The 18,235-nt window shown below is 38.7% G+C and overlaps 1 protein-coding gene and 1 long non-coding RNA gene across 4 annotated transcripts in view; one reads left to right on the top strand and one right to left on the bottom strand.

Moving 5' to 3' along the window:
* Positions 1 to 15,301, top strand: part of LOC110133105 (uncharacterized) — a 52,285-nt gene extending 36,984 nt beyond the window's left edge. Inside the window, exons 4-5 of the long non-coding RNA XR_011482509.1 lie at positions 12,392 to 12,752; positions 14,826 to 15,301. This is a non-coding gene — a long non-coding RNA (uncharacterized lncRNA). The remainder of the gene's footprint in view (positions 1 to 12,391; positions 12,753 to 14,825) is intronic.
* GRID2 (glutamate ionotropic receptor delta type subunit 2) overlaps positions 1 to 18,235 on the bottom strand; it is a 1,526,424-nt gene that overhangs the window by 34,162 nt on the left and 1,474,027 nt on the right. For 2 of the 3 annotated variants that reach the window (XM_070452150.1, XM_070452151.1), the window contains exon 15: positions 12,506 to 12,746. In XM_070452150.1, the coding sequence (XP_070308251.1) occupies positions 12,506 to 12,746 (241 nt within the window). Of the gene's footprint in view, positions 1 to 7,351; positions 9,842 to 12,505; positions 12,747 to 18,235 lie in introns of those variants that run through there. The other variant, XM_070452149.1, reaches the window with a different exon arrangement.

Here is an 18,235-nt window from a genome sequence, read left to right as displayed (position 1 = left end):
ATACAAAGGGGAACTGTAAGGAAGAGTAACAGTGAGGCAATGGAAAATGTTGACTGCTACAGTGGGTTGCCTCAGAAAATATCTGACTTGAAATCTCGGTCACCTGTCAGTAATGTGTCGTTTGGAACGTGAGGGAAATCATCACTGAAAGTCAAATATGTAATGAGATCAGAGCAAAAGTAGCTCTGACTGAAGCCCAGGGGACCCCACCTCAGCAGACCAGCATCCCCAGAAATCCTGAGGAAAAACTCTTAGGCACTTGGGGAGCACAGATTAAAAGTCATGGACTCTAGACAATGCCTCAGGTTCCCCCCCAACCCCACAACGGTTAGGAATCTGTCACTCAAGCTTCAACTGAAGGGAAATAAACAATTCTCAATCCTATGATTTCTTCTATTTTAAACTTCCCAACTTAAGAAAAAATGAAGATTAACAAGAGAAAAAATATTCTTCTGACTTCAGCACTTTTTGATAAAATTATTTCCACTTTTCTAGCATCTAAACTTGAAAAATCAGTCATATATGATTTCTTTTTCTCTTTTACACTCTATATTCAGTGAACCATTAGGTTCTCTTAATTCTTCTTTCAAAATGTATCTGCCATCTGTAACCTCTTTTCTTTTATCAGTTACCACTGAGCTCAGCTCACACCTGAACTATGTTGCACAAGGGTTTCCATTGGCCTCTTTTCTGTTCCATTCCCTGAATCACTAATAGCTTAAACTTCTTAAACAACCTCTTTAAGAGCCTGATTTTTGTTCAGTTAAATTCTTCAGTGGGCTCTCCAATGCCCATGGAAATCTCCAGCACACAATTGTCCTGAGCCTCTGTGAACACCAACCCTGTTTCGATCTCCTTCTGATGGTTCAAGGATTGAAATTCAAAGCGAGGCACAGCCAGCAACTGGCACCATATGTCACTCTCCCATAACACTGGAATTTGGGGCAAATATTTAGGGGAAACTGGCAGCACTTTGATCCCAAGACTGATTTACTTCTGACTTTGTAATCAACATGTTGGATAAGTAACAAATATTCCCCTGTGCTCAATACACACCGATGATTTCCCATCTCTTGCAGAATAAGAGCCAAAATGGCATTCTATAAAGCCTTAAAAGTGGGTTCTGTGTTCCCTTCTGGGCTCTTTTCCTACCTTCCCTCCCATCACCTATTCTGGTTCAGCTACATTGATTTTCCCACTGTTCTTCCAACATGCCCATACACCCCTACTCAGATCCTTTGTACTAGGTGAGAACCAAAGTCTGGATGTTCTTTCCTCAGAGAGCAGCATGACTAACTCTTTCATTCCCTTTAAGGCAGGGGTCCCCAAACTCTGGGATCTAATGCCTGATGACCGAGGATGCAGCTGATGTAATAATAATAGAAATAAAGTGCCCAATAAATGTGATGCACTTGAATCACTCTGAAACTGTCCTCCTACTCCTACCCCAGTCCGTGAAAAAACTGTCTTCCATGAAACTGGTCCCTGGTGCCAAAAATGTTGGGGACCACTGCTTTAAAGCTTCAGCCAAGTGCTGACTTATTAGGGAGACCTCCCCGGTCACCTTATTTAATATATAGCAAATCCCACTTTCACTCTGGCCTTCCTGCTCCTCCTCTTTGTCTTCCTCTACAGCGCTTATCATCTATCAGACAGTGTGCTTCACTTATTTATCCTGCTTAGAGGTTATCTCCTTCAGTTCAGTTCAGTTCAGTTCAGTTGCTCAGCTGTGTTTGACTCTTTGCGACCCCATGGACTGCAGCACGCCAGGCCTCCCTGTCCATCACCAACTCCTGGAGTTTACTCAAACACATGTCCATTGAGTTGGTGATGCCATCCAGCCATCTCATCCTTCAGTTGATTATAAATGCCACGATGGCAGGGATTTCTGTCTTGTTACTGTATCTCCAGCACGTAGAATAGTTCCTGCACTTAGTAGGATCTCAGTGAAGATACGTTGAATACATGAATGGATGAATGAACAGGAGAGTATGATCTCTTGTGCCCAGTCTATAGGCATCTCTGCACAGTCTCACCCCAGCTTTATTCCTGCTACTTCCCGATGTGAAACCACACTCCAGACATCCTGGGCTACTGCTCTTCTGGGCATTCTCTCCCTTTTGTGCTTTGGTTGCACTGTTCCCTCCACTGGGAGGCCCTTTTACATTCTTCTGACCTTTCCTCTGGGCTTCCCAGGTGGTGCTAGTGGTAAAGAACCTGCCTGCCAATGCCGGAGACGTAAGAGATGCGGTTTGATTCCTGAGTCAGAAAGATCCCCTGGAGGAGGGCATGGCAACCCCCTTGCCATGGGAAATTGCATGGTCAGAGGAGCTGGTGAGCTACAGTCCCTGGGGTCACAAAGGGTCAGACATGACTGAAGTGACTTAGCATACAGGCATGACCTTTCCTGTATGTTTAGGCTCACTTTCTACTTACTCCATGAAACCATCCCAAGTCACACAGCCTCATTCTTCTTCTCTTCTCATAGAATATTCTCTTCATAGCACTAATCTGACAATTAAATGTACTGTGTATCATAATTCATATTCTTGTCTTCTGATGTTACTCAAATCATGAGTTTTTATTCAAAGTTTAAAATGTGTCTATTTTGTTTCTCCAGCTCTCTTAGCTAAGTCTAGGTAAGTGAATAAAACTGTTCATGGGCAGAGCTCTTGACCAGGGGCCCACCCTACCGCCCTGATGATGAGGGCACCAACACCTCAGCACCTCCCAGCTCCTGCTGAGGAGTACGCCTTAGTGCACCACTTAGGGATGCACTGTCTTAGGTGCCTTGTTCATAGTAGGTGCTCAGACCATGTCCATCAATGGACTGATTGATCTTATGTGGTTGTTTTGTTCTTCATATTCTCTCTGCAGCCTATGTATTAATACTCATTTTTTAAAAGAGACATGAAATCATTATTATGAAGTAAAAAATACATCATTAAACTGTCATTTAATGATGATGAACAAAAAAGAATTAAATATATATGAATTGGTGATTGAGCAGTATAGGACTTACCATGTTAATTGGACACACCAAAAGCTATAAAGGCCACATGTGTGAGAGGTGATTTTGTTCACGTGTTGCTCAGATTATGAACAATTGTTTTTACCATGACATTTCCACGGAGAAATTTTGAGTGAGTCAGCAATAAGTTTTAAAATGCTTGGTTACGCAGAATTGAATCTGGAAGGTCTGATTACATGTCTATCTTGCTGCACTGCTTATTTTTAATTTTTATTCTTAATTTGGAAAAAAGTATTCATTTAAAACATTATGTGAATGAAAGTTCTGCATTTGATATCTAGTGTCAATTATACCAATTAGATATATGATGGGGCATCTGACAACTAATGTTCAAAGTGTTTTCTAACATCACCTACAAAAGTAGATGAAGTTACTTCTGTAGCACATTAGGTATCAATAACTATTTTTAGAACAAAAAAGTCAAACTAAACAGCTGGGCACGTTGACACATTTATTTTCAGCTTAATTTTACTGTGCTTTGATATCTAAAAACAAGTCTTATAGCCAACTTTTATAAATGGATATTAACAGAGCGCTAGCACTAACTTCAAATAGCATTAACTATTTGAAAGTCAATTTTAGCACAGTTCTGAAGAGGAATTAAATATCACCTATCAGCTCCTTATTTATCTAGTTTGAAATAGATATAGGTATCCCTTGCTTCATGAAATGGCTATGATTCTGAAAAGTTTTATATACCTTAAAATTTTACAAATTGGACCTCATTTTATTTCACATTAAAATAATTCTTAAAGGCCCCCTATTATGAACCCTTTGGGTAGTGAGTAAGCGAACTGTAATTTGTTTACTGATATCCAATACTGATGTTTAATTTTTTAAATTAAAAATAGCCATAGGTATAGGCTACTTGATTCCTAGAATTTTCAATAGCACTGATTTAAAAATAAAATATAACAGCTTTAAAAATTAAAGTTTGCCTCTACTTGTACTTCAAATTTTATGGCAGGCAAATTACCTATTAAAATATTTGTATTTATTATTCTGTCCCTCTCTGATTCTGACATTTTACTGTTCTTTGATTTTGTGACATATGCTTCTTCTTTTGAAACAGCTGCTATGAAAGCTTAATTAGTTTTTAATCAATGATAATGTAAAATTTTTGTGAATTTTCTATCATATCACAGACAATTTGAGACTTTTGAAATATGTTGCCAATTCTATAGGTTGGAACCTATAGAGTTTTTCCAAAAGGAAAAAGGGGCCTCATTCTTAACGAAGTCCAGAAAGGTATGTCTGTGGTACAAAGTAGGTAACAGGGGCAGACAAAACAGTTTCTCATCTCCGCTGGGAATAAATCCCAGAAACGCGCAAAATCAGTGCAAAGATGACCCTTTGTCCTAAATGGTGTGTGACAGCAAGTTAGGGTAGAGTTTTTAGATACGCAAAAATTTCTCAACTTTGAACAATACTCGCTTTGTTACTGATATTCCATGGAAACAAAGGAAAGCTATTGAAAAAAAGAACGCAGGAAAAGTCAGGTGAGAAAACCAGCGGCAGCCCGTTTAGTGTTTCTGTTCCCACGGTGGGCTGCGTCGTTAGGTGGTGCAGTCGCTCTGCGCCTCTGTGCAGCTCTGCAAAATGCAACAAAACCACGTCTCTCCTGTTCCCCCGGGGGTGTGTGTGGGTTGGAGGCTGTCCTGGGGGTGGGCAGCCTGTAAAACACCTTACTTTCATCCGGCTCCTAGGTCACGGTGTATCCTGTGTCTTAGGTGACAGGAACAGTAACTAGGAGCCTTATTTGCAATTCAAATAAAAATCTGTGAAAGTTGAAGAGTAGCCTGAATAAGATTTCCTGTGTTTGGTCCCTTTGAAGCAAGTTGTTGGAAACTCTACAGTGCTCTAGCCATCCCGAGGGACTATCTGCAGGGACAGAAAAGGAGCGCCCTGGTCTGTGCCGCTCTGATGTGGACGCCTGAGGGAAGGAATCAGTCTTTGAGTCCTATGGACCAGAAGCAAGGGTTAGACAGCAGTTCCCCTGTGTCTCAGGGTGATTTTCATGTTTTTGAAAGTTTGGCCTCATGGTCTGGCATTTTGGGAAATTTCCTAGTCTTCCTTGTGGAAGGAATCTGAATCTAAGATGGCGGATTCAGTCAGCGCATGAGAACTTCCAGGATGGACTGGTCCAGTCAGCTGGACTGTCCAGGCCCAAGAGATACTGGTTTGGGGTGACTAATTTCTGCCACTCTAGGAAGTCTGTAGGGTGGCCTCCATACCCTGCGTGTTGAATAGGGACGAGGAAAGGCCTATGCCCTCGAACACATCCAGACCCATTCGTGAAAATGTCTTCATCTATGTGATGTGTAACTGCCTGGCACCATGGTTTTCCATAACAGGTTTTCAGTCGACACTAATAGAATTGAATTAAACCTATCAAATCTAAGAAGCTTTATCTTCTAATTTTTCGATGTTAGGTAAGTCATTTCCATCCAAGGGAACTCATAGATGCTACCTCATGAGATGGTGTTTATTAACATTTGCTGAGAGACTTCCCTGGTGGCCCAGTGGCTAAGACTGTACTTTCAATGCAGGGGGCCCAGGTTTGATGCCTGGTCAGGGAACTAGATCCCCACATGCTGCAACGAAGACCTGGTGCAGCCAAATAAATAAATTTTTTTTTTTTTTTAATTGAAATGCTTTTTATAAAATGTCATAATTACTAGTCATTTATTAATACCTGATTACAAGGACTGGATAAAGGATTCGTTTTTAGAAATAAAAACACTCTAGAGGGAAGCCCATTTCTAGTGAGCCCATTGTGTTTTATCAATTATCACAAGATGTATATTTAAGAATAAAACCTATGTTTACTAGCACAAAAGTTATTAGCTCTGATTTATTTACTATTCTCATAATTCAAAATGTGTTTCGCCATCCCAGAATTCTGATTATAGAATACTTATAATTTGTTATCCAATTTTGTGGCTTTAAAGGTATTATGTAGGATAGATTGATTTTTCTCATCTTTCTTTCTAATTGATGAAGCAAAGTACCGTCCAGCAAAGTCTATTTTTTAAAGTATTTATTCAGTTGACAACCAACCAAACTAAAAGAGATGAAAAATAACATAATTGAGAAAATGACACATTGTCTATAGTTCATTATGTATAAGGAAGAAAGAAGGTCTCACAATTTTCTAATGTAGAATTAAACCAAAACCCTGTGCATAATTTCTGATGGGGTTGAAAGGGACAACCAATTCTCTTAATGATTCACCAGTGAAATAAATTCGACATCTGAGTGGAATAAAAGTATGTGTATCGTAGGGTGTTTTGAAATAGCAAGTTTGGTGGAAGTGGTGAAGATCAGGGTGAGCACTGGGCTAACGGAAGTAGCCCAGGGCAGAAGCAAGATGCCCCGAGCTCTGCCACTTGCTGTGACCTGACGCAGCTTGAGGTGCTCCCTTTCCCATCTGTAGAATGAGAAGGTGAATCAGGTGCTCTAAGTGGTTCCCGAAGAGGAAGGAAGGTTCTAGAGATCTGCAGCCTAAGCTCGGTGAGAGAGGAGTGGGTGGAATCATTGTGCCCTTGCCATCCCTCAAATGCACCAGTGATTAGGATCTGCGTGAGTGTGACCGAAGCACGGCAGAGTTTAAAAAAGACTCAGATTGTCAAATATTGGGGCGAGTCACAGCTTCTCAGCATCTTATGTTTTCTTATCTGTAAAATAAGGGAGATGGCCTAGATCGCTACAGTTCCTTCTAGTTCCAACATTTAAAAATCATAGAAAAGTAGAGATTTTAAGCTAAATTGAATATGTTTTCAGATATATCTCCATCGAGTGAATTAAATGCTAGAAGAATTAAATATTGTAGTTCAAATGCAGAAAATAACACTATTAGAAATCATGTGGGAGTCAATTTCCAAATTAATAGATTCAGCATAATGAATATTTCCCCAACAGCAAAGCAAATATTAATACACAAATTCTAAGTTTAATAATTACCTTTAACTTTTTTTAAAAAAGTAACAAACCCTCATCCTACTATTATTATAATGGCTGCATTGTTTACATGAAACAGGATAAATCTTTCCCAAAAAGGTGCTCATAGAGATGTTCACAAAGGAAAACAAATATATCATTGATTCAAATAGTCTCTAATAGCAGAAAGATGGTCTTGCATCAGTTTAGAACATCAGTTGGTACTGTTTCTAGAGATCCACTCATTATGGTATTGTTCTGCTAGCAAAACTTCATGTGTGTTATGCTTTAATTCAAGGTAAATTTTTAGAAAAATTCAGTTCTATCTGTGAGAGGGTAAGCATTTTCAAATTGTATAGTTAAGACTTCAATGGTAGGAGAGCAAGTTTAGAAAACATTTTTATTAGACAAATTATTTAGACAAATTATACACAGAAAGCTCTGTCACTTATAACTGAGGCCTTCAAAAAGTGGTTTGTGTATTTGTATAATAGGCAATACATCAAAATAGGCCTATTTTAAATATTGTACATGGTTAACAGTTTGTTGATAGCTAAAATCACTGCAACATCTGGTATGTCCCTATATAGCTTGTTGTAAAGATTTTTTGTTTGAAAATCAGAGTCGTGAATGAGATCATGGATGTTACAAGGGAAAACAAGTTGTGCATGCACTTAGATACTTGTTACCCTGGAAACAAAATGGTTTCGCATGATAAGAGAATTTTCTGCCTTACACAGTAGACAATATTTGACGATTTAGTACAAAAACAGTGACAGGACAAGATGCTCCCCAGAACAGAATTAGCATCAAAATATAATATACCTTAAGAATATACCTTTTAATTTCTCCTAAAGCAAATCACATAGGTTGATTCCTATATCAATCCTAGCCACGGAATGAATTAGAATAAAATAAGTCTATGGCTGCGTAAAAACACAGGATAAGTTCTTGCTTCCTACTTACCACATTTTAATTGAAGGATTACAAACAAAATTCTTTCTACATTTCTAAAAGGTAAGAATGCTACTTTAAAAGGATTGTGCACAAAGAGGCACTGTTTTTTGTTGTCATCCTTCTATACACTTGGCACTAATGTAAAAAATACATAACTCCTCCAAATAGAACTGAATAAAAAAGGGGGTGAAGTTGAGAGCCCAGTAGGGTTGTTATATTTTCTTCTTTAGGATAATGTATGACAGTAATTAAGGCCACATCAATATTTCTTAAGGGCTCCCATCTCTCCCCAACTACAGTTGTATTGATTGGCTCACTGCTTTGGAAGAGAATTTATTAACCTCCAATGATCTACATCTAAACTCAGATAGAGCTCTCTGCGCTGTGGTGGATGTGGTTCAGCTAACAACATTTTCCATTGAGATAATTAATTAAAAGCAAAATTATCAAGGTTAGCTTTATACATTGCTGAATAACAAATGCAGAAATCTATTCGAATGAGTTACATCTAGGAACAAATATTAAATCGCCCTGGATGTTTTAATAACAAAAGTATAAAATATTCTCTGTTGGCAAACAATGCGAGTCAGAATAACATTAAAGCAACCTGCCTTTTCTAACTGAAAAGACCCCCTGCACTATACATAGTTCCTGTATACAATACTTTTTTTTTTTAAACTAAAGCTTTATTAAATGAATTGCAATAGCAATGGCCGCCTTTGAATATATATATACACATTATATAGGTGCATATATATGTATATATGAGATACTAATTTATTTAACACAATAGAGGCTGCTGCCATATGATAAAGTTTACTGTACATAAGCAAAAAAACCTTTTTAATACTGTACAATCACATAAAGGTCATATGCACTGTTGCAGTGCAAGAGTGGTTTTAACTGTAGTCTTGACTGGCATATTAATGGCTTTTTTGTAATCCTACAAAATTGCATTCTCATATTATGTGGCCTGAATGGTCTTTAAATTATTCTATAAACACTGCAGGGGTTGCCTTTGGTCCATAGTCAAAGGACACTCGACAGCAGTGGAGCATTTTATGGATGCAGCAGAAGAATGTAAAAAGACTGAAGTTATTGCAATTATAGTTTTAAAAATAGAGAAATGTTACAGAAGAGGCCTTTATGTAAAATTAACCCTGCACATACTCCTAGCATACTCAGTGTGTGTTTCCTACTCTTGAAGTACAGTATATGAAAAGCAGTCTAATAGGATCCTAGTATACTACCTTCTGGGGGAACAAATTGAGTAATGAAACAAAGTGGAAGGAGATGTCTGGAAAGAGAGGGAAGAAGAGAGAGAAAGAAGCAGAGGAGAGAGAAGAGGGAGAAGGTAGAGAGAAAGAACTAGAATTGTTACTAATAATCCTGATTAAAAAAAAAGTTACATCCATGTTAGTCCCACAATCTTACAGTTGCTCCTTGCAAAGGGAGTCCTACAAGAGAAACTGGAGAGATTTTGTTGGATTCTCATATGGAAGTGCCTCGGTCTGGATCGTTACCCAGATTGAGCCCCAGGGTAGGAGTTGGTTGATAAGGAATAGATGACATTGTTTTGATAGGACTCCTGAAAAAGCCCCCATTAGGTGCCCTGTGCCTAAAAGGGCCAGTTCGGTGCTCAGGCACGTTGCCAAAAGCGAAACCAGAGGCAGCTTTAGCTGACAGTGTGCGGCTAAGAGTCTGGATCTGCTCTGGGATAAAGGTTGTTGTGGTAATATGAGTGTTCCTGAAATCACTGATCTGCTCCAGTGCTTGTCGTGTTGGCAAAGTGTCAATGTCCAGAGGGGTCAAGTCAATTGACGAGGTGGAAAACTGTTTATGGGGGCTGTCGTCATCTGTGCACAAGCTATTTACACGTCTATGGAGGTGCTCCAGGTCAATTTCCTTGTCATCCTGGAGATGAAGAAAAAGAAGATAAGGTTCTCATCAGTACTAGCTTCCATGGTTAAAAAAATAAAAAGTAGTTCAGCAAACATGATAGGTAATGAACTGAACTTTGGGGTTTGTTCTGTTAACAAATATTTATTGAGCACCTAATATGAGCCAGGCACTGTGCTAGGTTATGGGGGTACCCATATGATTCTGAGATAAGATTATCTATCTTTTTCTTGCAATGAAAGTTCTTAAATGAGCAAATGCCACATGCAACTACAAAATATGGGAGTCGTAGATGGGTGATTGCCTTCTACAAGAGCAGGGACAGACCCAGGCAAAATTATACAAATAGAATGTATGGTTTTGGCTACACATTCCCCCACCCCCCACCTCTTCTATTTGCATGCTTCCTCCTTCTTCAGGATGTCTCATTCCAAGTTGGCTTTTGTTTCTTTCCTCTATTCAGCCCTAACCTTAACTTTCCATTCTTGGAGATAAGTAATGCTATGTTGATATGCTAGTTTACACTAAAGTGTTAGTGACTGTTAAAGGGTTATTTCTCTTTCAGCTAGAAACATGTGAGATTGTTTAGAGAGAGCAACATTCAACACAAGAGAATCAGTTTCTGATTGAGGGATTTCATACACTCAAGTTACCTAGTGCCTAAATGATTCAGTATTGTGAGGTCAGCAAAAGAAGCTTTAGAGACCCCTTCAAGTCATGACATGTGAGTGACAGCTTCAGTTTAGGGCCAACTTAATACTAAATGGCCTCTAAATCAAAGACGTTTTGAGCTATGCTAATAAAGTCTTAGTAAGAAGGTGCTTAATGAAGAAAAAGGAAGTAAAACCTCAGATTTCTGGAGGTGAAACTAATTCATAAATTCCTTAGAATTTTCACTAAAAACGAGCATTAAAGCCCAATATTTGAAAAATAAAATTGGCAGGAAAGAAAATTGTCCTTTTCATCAGTCTTCTTTACAGCCAAGTTCAATAAACTAAATTTATGAGGATTTAATTATATCCAATAAATTAAAATTTAAAATATCTATTAATCATAAAAGAAAATATTTGTTCATATGATCTGGATTAGCTGCAATGAATTAGAATGGAGGATGTATTTTTTTCATTGTGCAATTAAAGTGCTCCTCAGTGAAAAATATTTTGATGTGCATCACTGTTTTTCCTTCTCCTTTCTCATTTCAAAATCCAATAAAAATATCCATTAATGCAATATTATCAGTGAGACTTTAGAGGGTTGAAAGATAGAATTTTATGGTTCCCACAGCAACTATAATGTAGTCATCCATCAACAGATATAATAATGCAAAATTTAATATCATGTATAGTAATTCAAAATATAAGGAGCTTGGGGAGTCCTTAATTTTCAGATTTTTGAAACTATGATGTCTCGGCTATAATGTTGCATTAATGTGGTCTTTGGCATTGAATCAGTGTCAGTAGAGATACCAGAAGTTTATTCCACAAAGAAAACACTACAGAAAAATCTGATTAATTTTTAGTTTATACCCCACTAATTTAGAATGTATGATCACTCAGACAGGTAGGAAGCTAAAATTTATCTTTGCCGAGCCAAGCTTTTCCTTGTAAATGGTGCTGATCAATTTTTCATATAAGGTGGTAGGAAGGAATCCTCAGAAAATTTTAGGAAACAATCTGTTTGAAAGAATATATTAACATGCAAAAATTCACATGCAAATGAGAAGTCATTTTTATTTGTGCCTTAAAGCAGATCCTCTTAGGATTTACTGAGGCATTAGTTAGCCAAGGTCTAGTTACAGAAAGTTTAAAACCGTCTTTCTTTGAAACTATGCAGCAAATCAAATTATTCAGCAAATTCAGATTTTTTAAAATTTCAATTTGTTAAGCTTTAGTGAATATGAGTTCATTATTAAAAATTTTTTTCACCTTTTGATCCAGTGGAAGTAATATAAATAAATCAAGTAGTTTAAGTTCAGATAGTCTCTGAAAATTTATAAATCCCACTTTTTTTTTTTTTTTTGGATGAAAATAAAGCACAGGGCACTTTAAAAGATATATGTAACTCTGAAATTATTCTTTCAAATCTCTGGAAAAATTTTAATATGGCCCTGGAGTTAAGCTGATCCAGGAGGAAAGATGAAAAATGGAATTCTAGATGATTCCATGGTATGGATTTGTTAAGCTTAGAGTCATCCAAGAGCTGAAAACACATGATCACTTTTCTAGGTCTACATGCAGACAGAGGGATGCAGTCTCTGGCAGTGAAGAGAAAACTAATTATTTTACTGTAACACTGCATTTCTCAGAGACACTAGTAATTTACCTATAAGTTAAACAGCTACTTGGTCTTAGTTAAATGGTCAAGGGAATCACAGCCTTTAGAAAAATCATAGACCTAGTCTATCCTAAGATTCGGGAGAATTTCAAGGCCCATTATGGCTCATGAAACTGTCAGTCTTTGAAATGCTATCGTTTCCTCTTCATGGATCTGGGGTGTCTTAAAAATGCAAATTGGTATTGATCTTACCAATTTTTACATTTCATACGTTTATTTTCATTCTTCAAGGAAAGAAGAGACAAATCCCACCCCCCACCACCATCCCCTTCCCTGTGATGACCCTCCCTGGAAACACAGCCCACGTGTTTGCTCAACACAGTGCTGAAGCTTTCAAGCAAGTACCTCTTTCGATGGAACCCGGGAGCCTTTCCTCTTGTTCCACCACGTCTCCAGCATGGCTATAAAGCAGGAGAGGACAATGCCAGCAGCCAGGATACAAAAAACCCCTGCAAAGCTCTTGATGTCCAGGGCACCTCCTTTCTGCTTTGTGTCCACGGAGGAGTACAGGTCACACTGACCGTTCTTGGGCCACCACTTGTGCTTCAGAATGTCCATGTCGCCATTTTGCTGAAGCTCCAGGATCCTTGGGGTGAAACACACAATCACGTGTTATTGCAGACGTGGTTAACTGCCTCAGTCCACAATACATCCGTTAATAACCCCATCTCTACAGGATGGTGGCTGTCAAGGGGAAATAAACATATAGATTAGCCTATGGGTGGAATGTTAGGACATGCAAAACATTATAGAGTTGAATTCTATAGATAGATTTGTGCCACAAATGCTTTCCTCCCTCCATTCTTATATTCTTTCCTTTCCCTTCTTTTTTTTTTTTTAAAGTTCATTTTAGAATCCTAAATATTACCCACCCCCTGCCCTGGTTTGTTGTGATGTGTTTTTGCAATTACATTTTGGAGGCACTGTTTTTATGTGGTTTCAAGCTGCTGCAGTTCTGTGTTCCTACCCTATATCCAGAAAGATGCTCTGGATCTTAATGCTTTTACGAAGAACGTTTTGCTGCTTAGAGCAAGATGCTGGCATAATGTCACCCAGCATATGCTACAGACAAAGGAATTCAATTAAACAGACTTCTATTATTTAACACAGTGTGAGAGAAAGCCTTGGGACAAGTCTGAAGTTGATAAAATACATCATTTTGGGTTTTTCACACAACTGATCTAGTTTCCTTTTAATGCCAAAGGCGAAATAATCTTACCTTGGAGAACAAGAAGAAAAGTTGACCAGAGGCTTTCAGAAGTAGTTAAATTCAAATAAGAAATACCCTTTTTCTTCTTTTACTCACTTCCAGAGTCTGGGGTGGGGGTGGGGGCGTAGCTGCAAAGACTGCAGCTTTTAAAACGTATATTTTTCACAGCGGCTCAATTCCAAATATTCTTTGGGCTCTGCCTCAGACTGCCTAGTTCTGGCCCTTCTCGCAGGGTGAGAACAGTCAGGGCCAAGATCATGAGCATTCCAGAGTGGGTACCCTCTGCGCAGTTCCCTGACATTTCCTGCCCAGGCAGCTCAGAGTGCCCCACCAGGGCCCATAAAGGCCTCTTTCCATGTCTCATTATGAGAGCAGGTCTCACAGCGAGGGGTACATACAGGTTTCCACAGTGGTGTTTGGGGGGTGCCGACAGAGTTCAACCTGCAAGCTCAGGCACACACACCTCTGTGTGGGAAACCCCTCCCTGTGTGGGCGGAAGGGGAACCAGAGGTCCACTCCTTGTGCCACTGAATCAGCACAGAACTCTTAGCTGGTCATGAATTAGAAATCCAGACCTGATGTCGTAGGGGTCATGAAGGTATATTTATCAATATAAGAGGACAGAACATATTTTATCTAGCAGAATTTAACCTGATTCTTATAGTTAGGATTCTCCAGGCAAGAATACTGGAGTGCGTTGCCATGCCCTCCTCCAGGGGATCTTCCCAATCCATGGATCGAACCCAGGTCTCCTGTATTGCAGGCAGATTCTTTACCGTCTGAGCCACAGGACTTAGGATATGTGGACCCATATTGTACTCTTGTCCCAGCTCTTGTATTATCTGAGGACAGGCTGCTTAAAACTTTAGAGAGAAGTACTAAGCCAATCTGGGCGGAATAAATAACTCACTTTCGGTGATGCATTCACCTTTTTTACCTGTTCATGTCATCCACAGGTCTGTTAAGTATGAGCTTAATGATAATCGACATTCAATCAGAGCTAAACAAGAGTAATACCAGTGCTAAGGGCTACGATGGAGAGTTAAGCCTTTATTTCTTAGTTTTCATTTTCTTTTGGAGTATAGTTACTCCAAAGTTACAGCAAAGTGATTCAGATATACATATACATGTATCTGTTCTTTTTCAAAATCTTTTTTCATTTGGGTTATTACAGAATATTGAGCAGCATTTCCTGTGCTATACCATAGGTTCTTGTTGGTTAATTATTTTAAATATAGCAGTGTGTTCCTGTCAATCCCAATCTCCCCCAATCTATCCATCTCTCCCTTCCTGCCCCATAACCATAAGTTCATTCTCTATGTGTGTGAGTCTATTTATTCTGTAAATAAGTTCATTTGTACCATTTTTTAAAGATTCTGCATATAAGTGATATCACATAATAATTGTCTTTCTCTGACTTACATCTCTGTCATCTACCTTTGGGTTTTCCCACAGCCTCACCCCTGGTGCCCGCTGCTGACACTCTGGGATCAACATTGCATTGGAGCCTCCCTCACAACTTGAGCATCTTCCTCATGAAATTGATGGATCTAAAGTTCTCTTGCTTCAGAGTGTTGCTCAAAAGGAGCAGTAAATGTGAATTTACTAAAATGATTATGAGTGTTAATAGATTCTATTTCACCCTTATTCCAGCCTCCATCCCAGATTAAGGTCATTTGCATTTCCTGCATTTCCAAAAGCGTGTTCCAAGGGACCCTAGTTCCTAGAGGGTTTCTGCAAAAAAACAAAAAAAAGGGTCTTGTGGTCATCAACTCTGAGCAACACTTTCTTGGAAATTTACCAAAATAAGGCAGCCTATTAAAGGCTTTGAGAAGACCTATAGAAAAGAAAACGTGTACGATTTTGTTTACTCCAACATTTCCTAAATTTATAAGACTTTCATTCCCCTTTTCTTATTTTCTCTAGAGCTAAAATTTTGAGGAATACATTTGAGAAATAGTTGCTTGAGTCATAGGAACAACTCTCTGTGGGCCTGTGAGGCACCATCATCCACATCCTCGGAGTTGCTTGCTTGGCTTATCTACGACTATCATTCAGATACCAATAGTAAACTGACACTGTAGGTATTTGCCTACCTAAAGACGCTAGGTAGTCAGGGCACTACTGAATATATTGAAAGAAAAAACAGTCATCCTTAAAAGAAATAACTTCTTCTTAAATGTGAATTTATAGGTAACTGTAAAAATGAAAAGAAACTACAGCAGCATCTTCTTAATGCGAACACATCTGAATACAAAATGAGCTCCCAAATTTCCCTGTCTTTCTATCCTGCTACATGATATTGGTCAGTGTCTGTGGAAGTGGAAGAGTTTTCCTTCATGGACAGCAGTTATCATCATTTGTAATTATTTGTGGTTATTTTATTAAATTTCATCATTTGTAAGTATTTGTAGTTACTTGATTAATGTCTGTTCCCTTCCAAGAATATGTACTCACCATCTTCCATACTTCCTAACATGGAGCAGGCATATATTTACTTATTTTTAATTTAATTTAAAATTTTTTAATTTTATTTTTTAAAATTTATTTTTAATTGGAGGACAATAGCTTTACAATGTTATGTTAGTTTCTGCCACACAACAATGCAAATCAGCCATAACTATACAATATCTACCCTCTTTCTTGAGCCTGCCTCCCTTATCCCCATGGAGCAAGCATATATTTATGGATTGAATATGTTCAACACAGCTTTTGGTAAATGAACCCGACCTCCAGAGTCTACTTATCATTTCTTATCATTAATCCTACTTTCTAATTTATTCCATTCCCACCGATTCATCTATTTATTCAATAAATATCTAAATAGTGATTTCACTTCAGGCATTGAGTTGGGTACAAAATTTATGTTAAGCCACAACTGTACATTCAGTTAGCATGCTCTGGGCAACACTGAAGTCATTTCAGTGCTCAATTCATGCTAATTTATTCTTTCATTCCTTCACATATTCATTCAGGAAAGGATTATTGCTTGCTCTTTCTTCTTAGTGGTATCTTGTACCACTTATGATGTGTCTTTATTATTTCAACACCTGGAAAATAACTTGGTTTTAAAAATAATCATTGAGATATACATATTCTATATCACCCATTTTTATTCCCATAGGAGTAAAGAGACTTTACTAAGTCTAAAGAATGTGTTTAAAACTGTAGAATTTTTTAGGTTTAGCAAGCTGGTGGAAGGAGTTTTTTAGTTTCAGCAAACTGGTAGTAGGAGTTATTGAGGGGAAAAAAAAGACTTCTGGGACTTCTCTGGTGGTGCAGTGGATATGAATCTGGCTGCCCCTACAGGGAACATGGGTTCGATCCCCAGTCTGGGAAGATTATACATCCTGCAGATCAGCTAAGCATGTGAGCCACAACTACTGAGCCAATGCTCTAGAGCCCAAGAACTGTGCTGAAGCCCTAGTACTCTTGGGTCTGTGAGCTGTAACTACTGAAGCCCATGTGCCTTAGAGCCCATACGCTGCAACTAGAGAAAGCCTGCACAAAGCAATGAAGACCCAGGCCAGTCAAAGAAAAAAAAAAAAGTTAAGCTTCCACACACACTCTAGTAAAAGAAAAAAGAAAAGAGACTTCTCTATGCACCTTCAAGTACCATCACATCGCAAAGATACCTTTATTGGCTGTTCTCATTAAGCACAGGTAACTGAGGCATTGCAGAAGACCCTGTCTTTGGGGATATACAGACAAACTGGGCCATAGAATTCCTCAGTCAGGCTCTGACCAGCCCACAGCAAATTCCAGGAACACAGACTGACCTGGATTACAACAGCTCTGCAGAAACAGTGTTATCTAAGCCCAGAGTGCTGCTATACATTTTTTCCACACAATATAATGATCTTTGAAATTCCCTCAGAACAGTTACACTACATTTTCCTTTCTATTATATAACTAAAACTATTTAAGGATTAGGTAAAAAAAGTTTAGCAAAATCTAATGCACTGCCTTAAAGAATAATGGGATGAGTCCTTACAATTAATAAGATTCTTTTTTCCAAAGCTTCAAAAGCTCTGGTATGTTTAAAAGAGACTTAAAAATCACACTTAAAGGAGAGATAGGCCATTTATTTATAAGCAACACTGATGTTTCATGTGTGTATATATAACACAAAAATCTAGCTGCACACTTCTAGTCCAAAGACAGGAGAAGGCAATGGCACCCCACTCTGGTCCTCTTGCCTGGAAAATCCCATGGACGGAAGAGCCTGGTGGGCTGCAGTCCATGAGGTCGCTGAGTCGGACCAAGACTTCACTTTCACTTTTCACTTTCATGCATTGGAGAAGGAAATGGCAACCCACTCCAGTGTTCTTGCCTGGAGAATCCCAGGGACGGGGGAGCCTTCTGGGCTGCCGTCTATGGGGTCTCATAAAGTCGGACACGACTGAAGCGACAGCAGCAGCAGCAGCCAGCAGTGCAAAGAGAAAGTTTAGTCCCATGGAATGATTGTTCCTGTTATATGTGAAATTTCCACAAGATGGCAGTCTTTGCTCATAGAGAGCAAAGTACCACTCACAGTTAACCCTGTGGGTTTGAAACGTGAAAGTATAAACTTTTTGGTGCTGTAAACACTTAAATGAATGAAAACAAAGTTGGATCTTAGACTGTGATGATTGGATACGTAAAACCTCTTCTTGGAGTGTAGTCAGGAAAATTCCTGCCATTTTACTGCAGAGTGATGATATGCTGACTTTGGAGAGTTATGATGTGGAGAATGAATGAGACCATAAACAAAAGCATCTTGTTCACTGCTTGGCACTTAGTAGGCTACCCAAACTCAAAAGCTAGAATAATTATTGCCAGCATGTGTGACAACCATTCTTTCTCTGAATCTGTTCTGGTACATC

Source organism: Odocoileus virginianus, chromosome 21 (genome assembly GCF_023699985.2).
Source record: "Odocoileus virginianus isolate 20LAN1187 ecotype Illinois chromosome 21, Ovbor_1.2, whole genome shotgun sequence".
Taxonomy (NCBI): Eukaryota; Metazoa; Chordata; class Mammalia; order Artiodactyla; family Cervidae; genus Odocoileus; species Odocoileus virginianus.
This window is presented reverse-complemented; position numbering and strand designations above follow the sequence as displayed.